This window comes from Lates calcarifer, unplaced genomic scaffold (assembly GCF_001640805.2).
Source record: "Lates calcarifer isolate ASB-BC8 unplaced genomic scaffold, TLL_Latcal_v3 _unitig_5969_quiver_3117, whole genome shotgun sequence".
NCBI classification, from domain to species: Eukaryota; Metazoa; Chordata; class Actinopteri; family Centropomidae; genus Lates; species Lates calcarifer.
The window spans coordinates 1-12,530 of record NW_026117816.1 but is presented as its reverse complement, the minus strand read 5'-3'; the positions used below and the strand labels follow the sequence as shown (position 1 = coordinate 12,530).

At 39.3% G+C, this 12,530-nt stretch overlaps 2 protein-coding genes across 2 annotated transcripts; one reads left to right on the top strand and one right to left on the bottom strand.

The window, feature by feature from the left end:
• The first annotated feature begins 1,073 nt into the window (after positions 1-1,073).
• On the top strand, positions 1,074-2,896 carry LOC108879171 (FAU ubiquitin-like and ribosomal protein S30). The gene is given in 6 exon segments (XM_018670373.2): positions 1,074-1,155; positions 1,610-1,691; positions 1,847-1,925; positions 1,928-1,990; positions 2,367-2,422; positions 2,678-2,896. Coding segments are annotated over 5 exon segments (399 nt in total). The 5' UTR covers positions 1,074-1,155; positions 1,610-1,616; the 3' UTR covers positions 2,804-2,896.
• A 229-nt stretch (positions 2,897-3,125) lies between these two features.
• LOC108879170 (peptidyl-prolyl cis-trans isomerase FKBP3) lies at positions 3,126-5,230 on the bottom strand. The gene is made up of 7 exons (XM_018670372.2): positions 5,075-5,230; positions 4,650-4,751; positions 4,423-4,524; positions 4,195-4,330; positions 4,009-4,076; positions 3,803-3,900; positions 3,126-3,487 (listed from the first exon to the last, which is right to left on the bottom strand). The coding sequence occupies exons 1-7, from the start codon at positions 5,177-5,179 to the stop codon at positions 3,433-3,435; spliced, it is 666 nt and encodes a 221-aa protein (XP_018525888.1). The 5' UTR covers positions 5,180-5,230; the 3' UTR covers positions 3,126-3,432.
• Positions 5,231-12,530: the final 7,300 nt, after the last annotated feature.

Genomic DNA, 12,530 nt, shown 5'->3' with positions numbered 1-12,530 from the left:
GTATAACCAGTACTACCCCTCCTCCTAACATGATTGACAGAAATGCTGACATGAAGATGGAGACTCAGAGGAAATCATTCTTTCTGACCTGCCTACATCTCTGAACAGGACTTCTTAACAGGGTGTCATGGAGATTTCAATTCAACCACTGACTACACAAGCTGATTTGTTCCTTCTTTCCAAATTAGAGTGTGCTTATCAGTTAAATTACATTTTATAGCTTTTGGTTGGAGTATAATAGACTTGGCCCCTCCATGGCAGTCATGTTGACCAGTCATGTTGTTTAAAAAAAGTTTAATTACCACATTCATCATCTCCAACACTGCTGCTTTTTGGGGTTGTTAAATGCATGTTATTTGTAAAGGCAGTTACTTTTCCCTGTGTGACAAAGCTTTTTGATTTTTAGATCGGATGACTTAGTTTGGTCTCTTTCTTTGTGTTTAAGATTTAAACTTGTAAAGGAGGCAGTCACTGATGTACCTCTGAGTCATATGTTTCCTCTTCCCAAACTGAAAGATTTTTAATATTTCATGGTTATGTTTCCATAAAAACAAATGAAGAGTTCCTCGTTTTTTTATTTTGACTTGATTTCATAATAAACAGATTGATATCCCGAAGTGTCTCTTGTTGATTTAATTTTGTTTAGGATTCATATATAGCTCAAAGGATCAGCTAAGATCTAAACTCTTTAAAGACATTAGATACAAAATCCTACAAACAGGTGTGAAATTTCAAGCACAGCAATTATCCACCACCATGCAGTGCATGTGCAAATGACCAAACTCAGTAAAGTTAAATGAAAATAAAGTTTTGTCTGTATTTGACAGTAATCTATTGACTGAAAGTTCAAGTTTTAATTAGTTTTAAAATGCCCAGATTGACCAGATGAAACATGGCTCTCTACTTTGTCTGTTACCAAACATCTATTTGGGCATAAAATATATTGACTGTGTCGTGACTTTTCCGATGCTGTTGTAATGCAATATAGAGGATATTTTTACAACACACAAAGCGACTATCGATCTATATCACCCTCCAAAGTACAATAGGCGTGGCCACAGAGGCGGACTAAACTACGTAAGTCCGCACATGCGCAGTATTGCCCCTTAAACAGCCCTTTTTATGCCTAGCGTTGAACGACTAGCATCAAACGAGGTAAGGCCTGTGCAATTTAAGTGAAAAATCCTAATTATGTAAAACCTTGACAGGTTTTGGTTTGCGAATTTAGCACCTATGTTATTAAATGTCAGAAGTTACGTGTTATTTTGAACATTTACGGAATATTTCCCGTGTTTTTTGCGACTTTTGGAAACGCGTGCCCCATGTGGCTAGTGAGGCTAGCATAGCATTAGCTAGATACCAATAGAGACAAGTCTGTGGAGAGTTCCCGGCACGTTGCTGGTTCTCATCAGTTTTCAACTTGCCAGTTTTTTGCCACGTTATATGTCGTGATTTCAGTTCCACATTGAAGTGACTTAACTTTAGAAACACGATAAACGTGGCGGGATTGGTAGCTATGTTAGTTGTCATACGTATATCCAACGCCACAAGCTGATTTCCGCGTCACTAGAATTGAGAATGACTTCTCGACCCTGTTGCTATCTTCCAGCATCAAGATGCAGCTCTTCTTACGTGCCCAGAACACTCACACCCTTGAGGTGACCGGACAGGAGACTGTCGGACAGATCAAGGTAAAAATGTCTCCAACAAGTTGGAAAGAAAACGACTTCTCAAAGTCTTCTATAAAATCACAGTCGTTTTGTCCTAAAACGGATATTTATAAACCAAGTAAAATTTTGATGTGAAAACGTTCATAAAACTATGTCTACCTTTTGACGTCTCGCAGGCCCATGTCCAGGCTCTGGAGGGTCTCTTGGTCGAGGATCAGGTGCTGTTGCTTGCTGGGTGCCCACTGGAGGATGATGCCCTCTGGCATCTTGTGGAATCTCAGAGCACTGCACCCTGGAGGTAGCTGGCAGGCTGCTGGGAGGTCAGTATACAAACGCAGCACACACAACTCTGCATGTTTGCCTGCATACACTGGTGTATGCAGGCATGTTTGCAGGCAAAAATGCCAGTCATAAGCCTGTGCCTCTTGTTGCTCATAACCACTTTCATTTTGACATGTGTTAAAGCTAAATTGGGAGTCTGTCTGGTGTATACTGCTTGGTTCATAAGTAATATTTACACTACCACCTTTGTAGCCAGAACATCTGTTCATCAACACTGAATGCACAAATGGCAAAACATGATTCAGAAGACTACTGCCCCCACACAAGTGGTTACAGATTAAATCTGAAATTTTAGGAGTTGGTTTTTCTCAGAAATGTCCCAATAATACTGATCTGTTTTTCCCTCTTCACCAGGTAAGGTCCACGGCTCTCTGGCCCGTGCTGGAAAAGTGAGGGGTCAGACACCCAAGGTAAGGAGATATTACTCGTTTTCCATGCCTGTCGTGTTCTAGTACAACATAAACTTGTATGGATTTACATCTTTACTGACCTTAAGACACATGTCTCGCACTGTATAATTGGTGTGTATGTGTTTTGAAAATGACTATTAGACTTTCTGTTTTGAATGAGCTAGTTATTAAGATGAATATGTCAAAAAACACAATACATTATGATCCTCCAATAAAAAAAACTATAATAACACATCTCTTTGTCATATTGTCCAGGTTGACAAGCAGGAGAAAAAGAAAAAGAAGACTGGCCGCGCTAAGCGTCGCATCCAGTACAACAGGCGCTTCGTGAACGTTGTGCCCACCTTCGGAAAGAAGAAGGGACCCAATGCCAACTCCTAAATGCTTCAGTGCCCCAAAGGAGAAGCATGATCACTATCCATCAGTCTTACCAGGTTAAATGTTATCCTGTACAGAATAAAAATTTGGCTTGGACAGACTGAGTGTTGTGTGATGTGTCCTGTAATGGAAGTCTTGTTCTTTATCAAAACAGTAGCTCTCTTCAAAAAGTGGCATCCTGTCCTGGAATCCATTTTAATTTTAGGTACACAAATCACATTTTGTGGTATTTATGGAAGCAGGAGTTTGTCACATGATTAACTTTAAAAAAAAACAACCCTCTCATTGCCATGCTGTGTATGATTTAACATAATATATACACAAGTCCATGGAACAGGTTTATTTATCATTTACATTGTACATGCAAAAGAACAGAACAGAAAGATGGTGTCTCATATGTACATTATTGACATGCCATCCCATTTCAGCCAAAAAAAATTCAAATTCAGTAATAACTGTTTCATCCTAATCCAGCCTGTTGTACATAACGTGATGATAAATGAGACTTAAGTGCAGAGGAACTGGGAGCAGCACGATTAAAGTGCTATTTTAACTTTAATCTTTACAGCAAGGCCTTCAGATGTGTGTTGTCTGCCCCTGAAATGTAGTACATGCTGGTCAACATTGGTCAGTTAATCCACAGACACAAGCTCAACCTCAAAAATCAGTTTTGCATTGGGTGGAATTCTGGTAGCGCTGGAGTTAAGGAAAAGATGGCAACCAAAATCAAATGAAAGAACTTCTGCATCAAATCTAACTTAATCTGTAAAAGAAAACATTAACCTGACTGTGACCTCCTCTGTTGGCAGGACAATTTGAAAAACTATCACATTATCACAAAACTATCTCACACACACACACACACACACACACACACACACACATATATATATATATATATATATATATATATATATATATATATATATATATATATATATATATATATATATATATATATATTTTTTTTTTTACCAACCAAAGAACCAAAGAAAAGGATACTTGGAATCAGGGAGACCCTTCTTTCCATAGGCCCACTCTGGTTCGATCTCAATTTGGGCTGTTTCACCCTTGCTCATTGTTAGAAGGGCTTCATCCCACTGTGAAAGTAAAGGATCACTGATGATGACGTACAGAGCGGAGAGGTGTCACACTGAGAAACTAAGATACATTTGGATACACAGAGCAAAAACACAGGACAGACTTACTCCTCTGATGACTTTGCCCATGCCAACCTTGAAACTCAGTGGTTTAGCCTGTTTCTTCTTTCTGGCCACTGTGGTGAGCGAAGAACAGTGATAGTTTAAATTTAAATTCTATGGGGTTTCTACTTGATTCTCAAAAGACAGTATTTTGGGTGGGGTGTCAATTCACAATGTTTAATGCGGTCATACCTGAGGGAATGTTGGTGTCAAACACAGTTCCATCCTCCAAGGTGCCAGTGTACCAGCAGCTCACAGTGTCGCCTTTCTTTGGGAAGTTTGTCTTGTCACCTTTTTTCAGCACTGACTTGGTGTACTTGGGTGGACCCTGAGAGGAGCGATACAGAGGAGGTTTATAACAGTTCTTATGTGTGCAAACCAAAAATGAACACTTGTATATTTACCATCCTGGACCAGTACCTCATCCACCACCTCGGTCTTGACTTCTTTGGGCTTTTCTTCAATTTTCACAGCTTTAACCTGCTCAGTCACTTCTTCTACTGGATCTGTCCCTTTAAACCTCTGCAAATCACAAAGACAGCACAAAACACACCAGCATATTCACTACTTGGATTAGCTTGTCATCAGGATGTACATCATCCCCAGTGATGCTGGGTTACTATGTGTAATAAATTACCATCACTTACTTTACTCTCAAAGAGCTGATTGTAGGCAATGATCAGTTGCTCTTTCTTTGCTGTTTTGGCAACATTTTTAATATTTCCCAGCAGCTTGTGCTCATTGAGGAACTGCGAGAGAAAACGCAGTTAGAAGCAGAATGTTAACATGACGACTTAATTAAACAATCATCAGTGTATGCATCAAACCAGGCAGTAAACGCAGAAAAAAATACTGAGCTGTCAGTTGTGGCGTCTAGCTGAAACATGCAGGACTCTCGTGTATACCATGTGTTGTATGTTCTGCCATGCTAGATGCTAAAACACAACAGCTTCCCTACTGTGGCTCCCCTTAGCTAACCATGCAGCATGCTGCAGTTCCAAGTGAGCACTAACACTTTAACCTGCAAATACTCAAAACTGAAACCACGAACAGACTTAATAAATAAACATACCGAGTGGGCTGCATTGTCCTGAATGAACTTTATAATGTCTTTTTTGGGCAAATCGTCACTTTTTAGCTGCTCATCGCTCCACTCCCGTGCTGGTTCAGCCGCCATTTTGAGAGGCGAACTGATAAACTTTGACCCCTTGTGGCGTATATTGAAAACTGCAATGACTTTTAGGCTTTATTAGTAGAGTCGCCTTTGTTATGTATTTATTCTATTTTTTTATGTCATGAAAATTGTCAAGTGATATTGTTTACAACTTGGCATAAAAACAAGAGTCAAATGCACACTGAGCAAAGCAATTAAACTTGAACACTGAATCAATCAATCATTAAATCAATGATTGATCAAACTCATACATTAAAACAATACTCAACTGAAGTGAGCCTGTGGTTAAATGAGGGAGTCTAATTATTTAACAGCTAGTAACAATAATAACAACTCTCTGAGCTGTGTGTCCTGCCACCTGGTGGACAAATACAAGTGTAACTTTTCAGTAGGAGACATCACAGTTCAGAGATGCAGTAGTACCCTACAGACATGTATCAAAGTGTTGAAAAAGGAAAAATAAACACATTCAGAGAGAGAGACAGAGAGACAGAGAGAGAGAGAGACAGAGAGAGAGAGAGAGAGAGAGAACATTGCCATACTTTACAAAACAACTGAGTGCAGAGATTTTTTTAACTGGAAAAAACATTGCCATGTAAAGCAACTCTATACATTAATAAACAGGTAAAGAAGCCTGTGAAAGGAAAATCCTTATTGTTTACAAATAAAGTAGGTAATTTTTTCTGGAAAAGACGTGTGACTAATATGAACATAAGTCTTCCATAACAGACTAGTGGCCTGTTTTGTTCTGTGAAAAAGTATAGATAGTCTATATAGCAACTTATAATGGTTTCTCAGTATGTTTGAGAGAAAACAAAGCTTTTGACCTGTAATATCCTCCATTTCCATCTTCCCTGCAACATTCTTGCATATGTTAATTGTTTTTTTATTTCATTTGTTCATAGCCCATGATCATATTAATTTTTTAGGTTTTGCATTCCTCAGTGATGTTTGCAACACATTGCCATTTCTAGCCACCTTTTGCCTGCACACTCCTTCATTTCCTTTTGTTGCCCTCGATGTGCAGGGATCGATAAAATAGAGCTAATTATCATATGTCTAACTACATCCCTCATCTGATTGTCCTCCTCACATTGCATTCAGTCACAAACTTTACAATGATATCTACTGCGTACAGATCAGTTATGTAACAACATCAATGTACAGCCCAACATAAATCACTCTCACACAATAAACACTTTCTTCTTCTGATAGTTGGCAAACAGCCTTAGAGGAGTTAGTACCTCATACAAGACTGAGCTCTTCTGCTCTGTCTTCTGTATTTGGAGTCATTTATGTTTCATGATCACCATATACATTTTCACAGTAATTCCAAACATCATAATTACACAGTCCAGTAATGAATGTTATAGGTTTTATCTGCATATATATTTATGTCTCGCTATGTTTCTCAACCTGGCATGTACTGTAGCTTTATTCTACATAGCAAGAGCCTCATGTGTTGAGTCAGTTGTCAGCCTCCTGCTGCTTTTCTCAGAGTTAACGTGTCAGTCTCATCTTTGTTGCATCACCCAGGCTTTCTGTTTGCACCCTGTGGTTCAATTGGAAATCTTAGATTCGTGTACCAACAGTGAGACATACAGCATAAAAAGACCTGCATGAATATGTCTCCTAAATGACCTTGCTTACATCTATTCATCAATAACACTGAAAAGTTGTGAAGTGATAATTTGCCACCATAGTCAGATGTAGAGCAGGGTCAGAGTTTTTACCCTGGTTGTTTACCAGGCATCAACAGCGACACTGGAGTGAGAAGTTCATGAGGAAGAGGAGAGGGATAATTATCTCTTTAGAGGAAATCTCTCAGGTCTCATTTCATCTCCTACTTTGCTTGTGAAGGAGAGATTGTCACAACAGCACAGCTGTGGAGGTGAGTTGGCTTCAGGAGAATTAACATAATTTTATAATAAAAACACACTGCCTTTTGATATTGTGATGTAAGGTTTTCTTTATGGTAACATACATATATCTAATATTTTACTGTGTATGGTACAACCAGTTCTTAGTTGGCCAGAGGGCCTACTCAAAATCTTTTTCTTTTCTTTTCTTTTTTTCCCCTTTTGTCTCTTTCCTTCATTCTTATGCCGCCAGCGTAATGTTTGCTTTTGCATTTTGGAGTGATGAGCGACTCTCTCACTCCTTATGAGCATTTGGATGAAACTTGCATCACAGGAAGTTTCAGGAGAAAAGAAAAGGCGATTGAGGATCATGCCTGGTGTATCGTGTTGTGATGAAGTATTTCTTAGGAATGCAAAGCTGAGGAGCTTAAATGGGCTCACATATCAAGCGAGAGAGGAATCTAATTTGATGCAGCTCCTGAGAGCTCTTCACATCTACAGGTTACACAAACAAGTGATACACATTCTCTCAAGATGTGCCTCTCTGCACAGAGATTGCAAACAATATAATCCTTGAATCATGTTTGCAGAACTATGCCCTTAGTTACACTCAATTCAAGCACATGCACTGTCAGGCAATCCGGCCTTTATTTTAGCATATTGTGGTTAATGCTCCGACAACATATACACATTATAAGTAAGATATCCACCAACACGCAAACAAGAAACTATATATTTGCTATAAAGCTGATACTAGTGCTGTCACATTTAAGCGTAATATTGACAGTTTTTCATTAAGATAATTTTTCAGAGTAATAACAGAACTGACATTTACCTCCCACGACGACAGCTGAGTGTGTTACAGTATTCCACCAAAGATCAAATCTCTATTTGAGAGGCTACGAAAAGGCAAGTGTTAAGACTCTAAAAGGAAACTCTTAATTAGATTATTAAAAGCAGGTGCAAGAAATTAACCTCAAATGTAGTACATGATATAAACTCATGGGCAGAACAATATGCTGTCTTCTACAAGAGACAAATTGGTGTAACATTAAAAACAATACAATGCATATGCTATTAGTTATACTATCTATTTATCTATCTTTCTATCTGGGTAAATGCAGTCACTTCAGTTTAGTCCTGACTGCAGTTGCAACCTCAAACCTCAAGGGGGTAGTATGTATGCATTGTTCATACGGGTAAAGCTGACTTTGTCCCACATATACAAAAGATTGATATTTTCAATATATGAGGTTTACAATAAGGCTTGACAGGAGGGAAAATGGCCATGATTCATCCTGTTGAAGAGCACAAACAATAATAAATACCATAAACAGTGTAAATAAATAACAGGTGCACGGTGAGGGGAAATAAGGTTTGCAATGCTGCTATGCTACAGAATCAAAAATTCACTGTCTGTGTGGATGGTGTTAATACAGTGTTTATCTGTTTTTCTCTGTATATGCAGACAGTAAAAGGAGCAGGAGTCATTCTGTATGATTAACCATTAATTTGATAGTTTTCTTTGAGTGACTGTGTAAAAGAAAACTTAATTATGCTGTGTGACTACAGCAGTATGAAGTGGCTTGTATGTGTCTGTCTCTCTTCTTTAGCTGGATCTGGCAGGAGATAAATTAATAAACCTTTTAATGTTGTTTACCTGGCTAAGTACAGGAGGAAATATTGAGTATGGTCATTATTTAAAAAAATAAATAAAAATAAATAAAAAATTAACAAACGCTTATCAACCTTCTCTCTTATCTGTCTGCAACAAATACCCAGAGGGTTAATTTGATTAATTATACTACTTTAAATGAAGGAGAGTGACAGAAAGAGAGTAGGAAAAAGTCAGTGGGGTCAGAAGGTTGTCCATTTTCATTGTCAACAATGTAATTACTTATAGAGCTGTGTTCAAGAAGCAAGCTAGAGAAATCACATTTCTCTTCAATACCAGCCAGGACTTGAAAATATCATCTGACCAGTACAAGCCAAGCAGCCAGTGTGCAGCTCCTCTCCAAGCTTTTTTCCTCCACATTTCCACTCTCCCCCCTTCTACTCATACTGGTGGAATTAAAGGCTTTCATAATGGAAATCACCCTCGGTGGCCTTGCCCACTGTGGATAATGTGTTTTCTGCTCAGTGCCTAATAAGCTCCCTCTAAGCCATGTGGTGAGCTGGGTTCACCTGCCTGCACCCCGGGCTGTGAGAACCCATCTTTAGCTTCATATGGAATATTATTCATATGCTGCTGCGCAGCCCAAACCAACAGTTTACACCTCATAAAATGTAGGCAGTCAGTGTGGAAGGTGAGATAGGTCAGCAGTTGAAAACGACACCAATATGGTGGTGAGAAAGTTGGAAAGTGGTACCCTTTTCTATAAACTTTTATTTATAACCATATATCTTGGGAGGAGAGTAAAGGTTGGATTAAGGTGCAGTGTAGCAGGTGGGTTGGTCAACAGGGAGCGTGGAATTTCTCACACACATGCTCCTGGTATCATCATGCAGCAAGGAGCTCTCCATCCAACAAGCTGCACCAGGCTTTGGAACATTTCCAATCCAGAGCTTAGCCTGCAGATCTGTAGTCTCAGTACTAGCCCACGCCTGCCCTGTCAGATCTAATCTCTTGGCTGCATGCCGTGAAATGGGGCTTATTAAGAGTTAACTGAGATCAGCCCAACCCCCGATCTGAGGCATGCAAAGGAAAAGGGAAATCGCTCACCTGAAAAATCTCAAAATCACAAGACCTGGGTGGCATAAGGGGTTGATATCAGTCACCAGAGGCTTTGCTGTACACCGCTACGTGCTCTCTGCCTTCTGTCTCCGGGATGCATCATCTGTTAACGGCTAATGAGAAACCAAAGAGAAAAGATGGATTTGAAGTTTCAATTGGAAGTAGTCCCAGTATGCTATCTCAGAGGGCTTAAAGGGACAGACTTCTGAGCCACATGCTCCCAAAACTCTTGTCTCCTCACATTACTCTCACTCTGTCTGTTTGCATTTAAACAATGACACTCCTGACTTCATCCTCAGTGCAAATTCTAAATTTCAAACACTGCATTTTAACTTCATCTTATGTCCACAGCTTACCATTTACTTGCTCTTATAGCTTAAAAAATACTGTTAAAAATACTGTTTGCTATAACTGCTGCAGTGTAAGGTTGGTCTGCTATTACTTGACTTAGTCTGTCCCAGACAGCCTGAATTCAGAAACTGTGGTATAAAAATGTGCACAATGGAGCAATTACATTCCAGGCCAACTCTGTCTCTCAGAAATTACATTTATATACTACAAATTTGCAACAGCAAAGTGTGTGCTGCCTGAATGTTTTTGCTGTGCCAGTGGCACGGCTCTAGGGATAGCACTGTCTGTCTATCGGTCTGTCCACCACTTTGGTCCTGACTGAAATATCTCGACAACTACTGGATGGCTTGTCATGAAATTTGGATGACTTTTCTGATCCCCTGATGTTTCCTCTTGCACCACCACTCTCAACAGCCATTGGATGGATAGCCATAAAATCCTGTACACACATTCATGCTCCTAGATGATGAATCCTACTGAATTTTGTGATGCCTGACATTTCCTCTTGCAACACCACAAGGAAGGATCCCCATGAAATTTGGTGCACACAGTCATGCCTGCATCAGGATCTATTTCTAATATATTTGGTGATCTTTAACTTTTAATCTAGCACCATCACCAGGTCAAAATTTCTGTTAAGTCTCACTATATTTGGTGCTAATTAACAGAGATTAACATGCTAACATGCTAAACTAAGATGGTGAGCATGGTAAGAATTGTACTATTAAAACACTTTTAATGTTTATTTTTAAGCATTCACATTACTTAAAATATTAAAGCAGTACAAGTTTACATGATTAACATTTAACAGTAAACCATTTAAGTGAGTGTGAATACACAATGCCCAGGGACTGGCTCACCTAAATGGAATACAGCCATCATTAATGTCATTAATGCTACCTGTACTTCTCCTGCTTTGTCAAGTCAAAATGTCTGCCATGAAAAGGGTCTACTCTTTGTATACATCAACGATCTGCACAGCTTGTATGCACTACAAAAACATAGCACTTTATTCACTGGAGAACCTTTGCCTGTGCCCACAGAAATGAAGACCGTCTGTATCCCAGGCACACATGGTCACACATTCATACAGTAAATACATTAAATGCACACTGCCTGTCCAACCTGAAGCAATGCTGTCTCACTGCTCTATCCACTGATCCCTCCTGGCAAAACAGCCTGAGATCAAGGCCCCATCTCACTCAGACACACACATCATCAGTCTCCCTGACCCTTCCAAGGATCCATCACCAAATGGAGCTTTGATTTGTGTTTACCAACCTTGAGATGAGGTACACATGTGTGTCCCCCTGTGCTATGTGCTGTAAACTCATGCAATTCTCAGTGGGGAAACCTCAGGACGGCAATGGTCGATGGATGGTGATAGTGAATGGACTGCTGATTGCAAAAAGCTTTTGCACTAAGTGACATTGAAAGGCATATGTCAGGAGTGGATTATGAGCCATTTTCTCAGTCTAATTTATTTTGGATCTGACGCGGGCACAGTATGATGGAAAAGCCTGATTTTTTTATTTCAGGAAACAGAGAATGAGGAGCATCTGGGCACATTTATTACTTTGAATCATAACACACCGACTTTAATATTTTTGATTTCACATCATTTGAAAATATACTGATTTTCTGAGCGTTTTTTTTTTACTGCTCAGTTTGTGGCTGAATATATTTCATGGTGACACAGACCGACTTAAACATGCTGGCAATATTCAGTTTCATCTAGCCGTGTATATACAAAAGTGATTCACTGCCTGTATCAGCCTCCATTAAATCCATGCCAGGATACCCAGTGTGGCCTGGCACTAACCCTGTTGCACTCATAAAACTTCAAGCCTTCAGATAACATTTGAGCAAAAGTATTTTTTTCTATTACAGAAAAAGGATGGCATACCTTGCCTTATCAGGATGTCAAGTAAAACACCAAGCAATTTTGCTCTACTTACACTAACCTGAACGCGTTTTCAAACTCGGGTTGTAGTAACTTTTCTTTTCCCATTTGTTCAAAGATTGGATTGCATTTTAGAGCAATCCCTTTTCTTTTACACAAACACCAAACGCACACGCGTGGGCACTAACACACACGCTGAAGGTTTTTGTGTAATTGAAAATGGGTTTTGCGTTCAGTAGGTGGAATTCCATCTTTCTCCGTTCGGTTCCATCACCAGGATGAAGTGAGTTTCATTGTGGCTGTCATGTAAAATACATCATAACTGCTGAGAGAAGAAGACTTATTGATAACAGAACATATTTTCTCATTTTAGTATTTATGCAACATCACATAAAGGATATTTTCTGAGGCAGGATCTTCACATGAAGCATAACAGGAAAGAAGAGCCAACATGAGACAGCTAGTGTCATGGGAGTCATGAACCTATTATGTTGTTCGCAAATATAA

Coding starts and splice junctions, on each gene's coding strand:
- LOC108879170 (XM_018670372.2), bottom strand. CDS start 5,179: ATGGCGGCTGAACCAGCACGGGAGTGGAGCGATGAGCAGCTAAAAAGT. Junction 4,525..4,649: donor ATCAGCTCTTTGAGAGTAAA/GTAAGTGATGGT, acceptor TGTGATTTGCAG/AGGTTTAAAGGGACAGATCC. Junction 4,077..4,194: donor TGACACCAACATTCCCTCAG/GTATGACCGCAT, acceptor CGCTCACCACAG/TGGCCAGAAAGAAGAAACAG.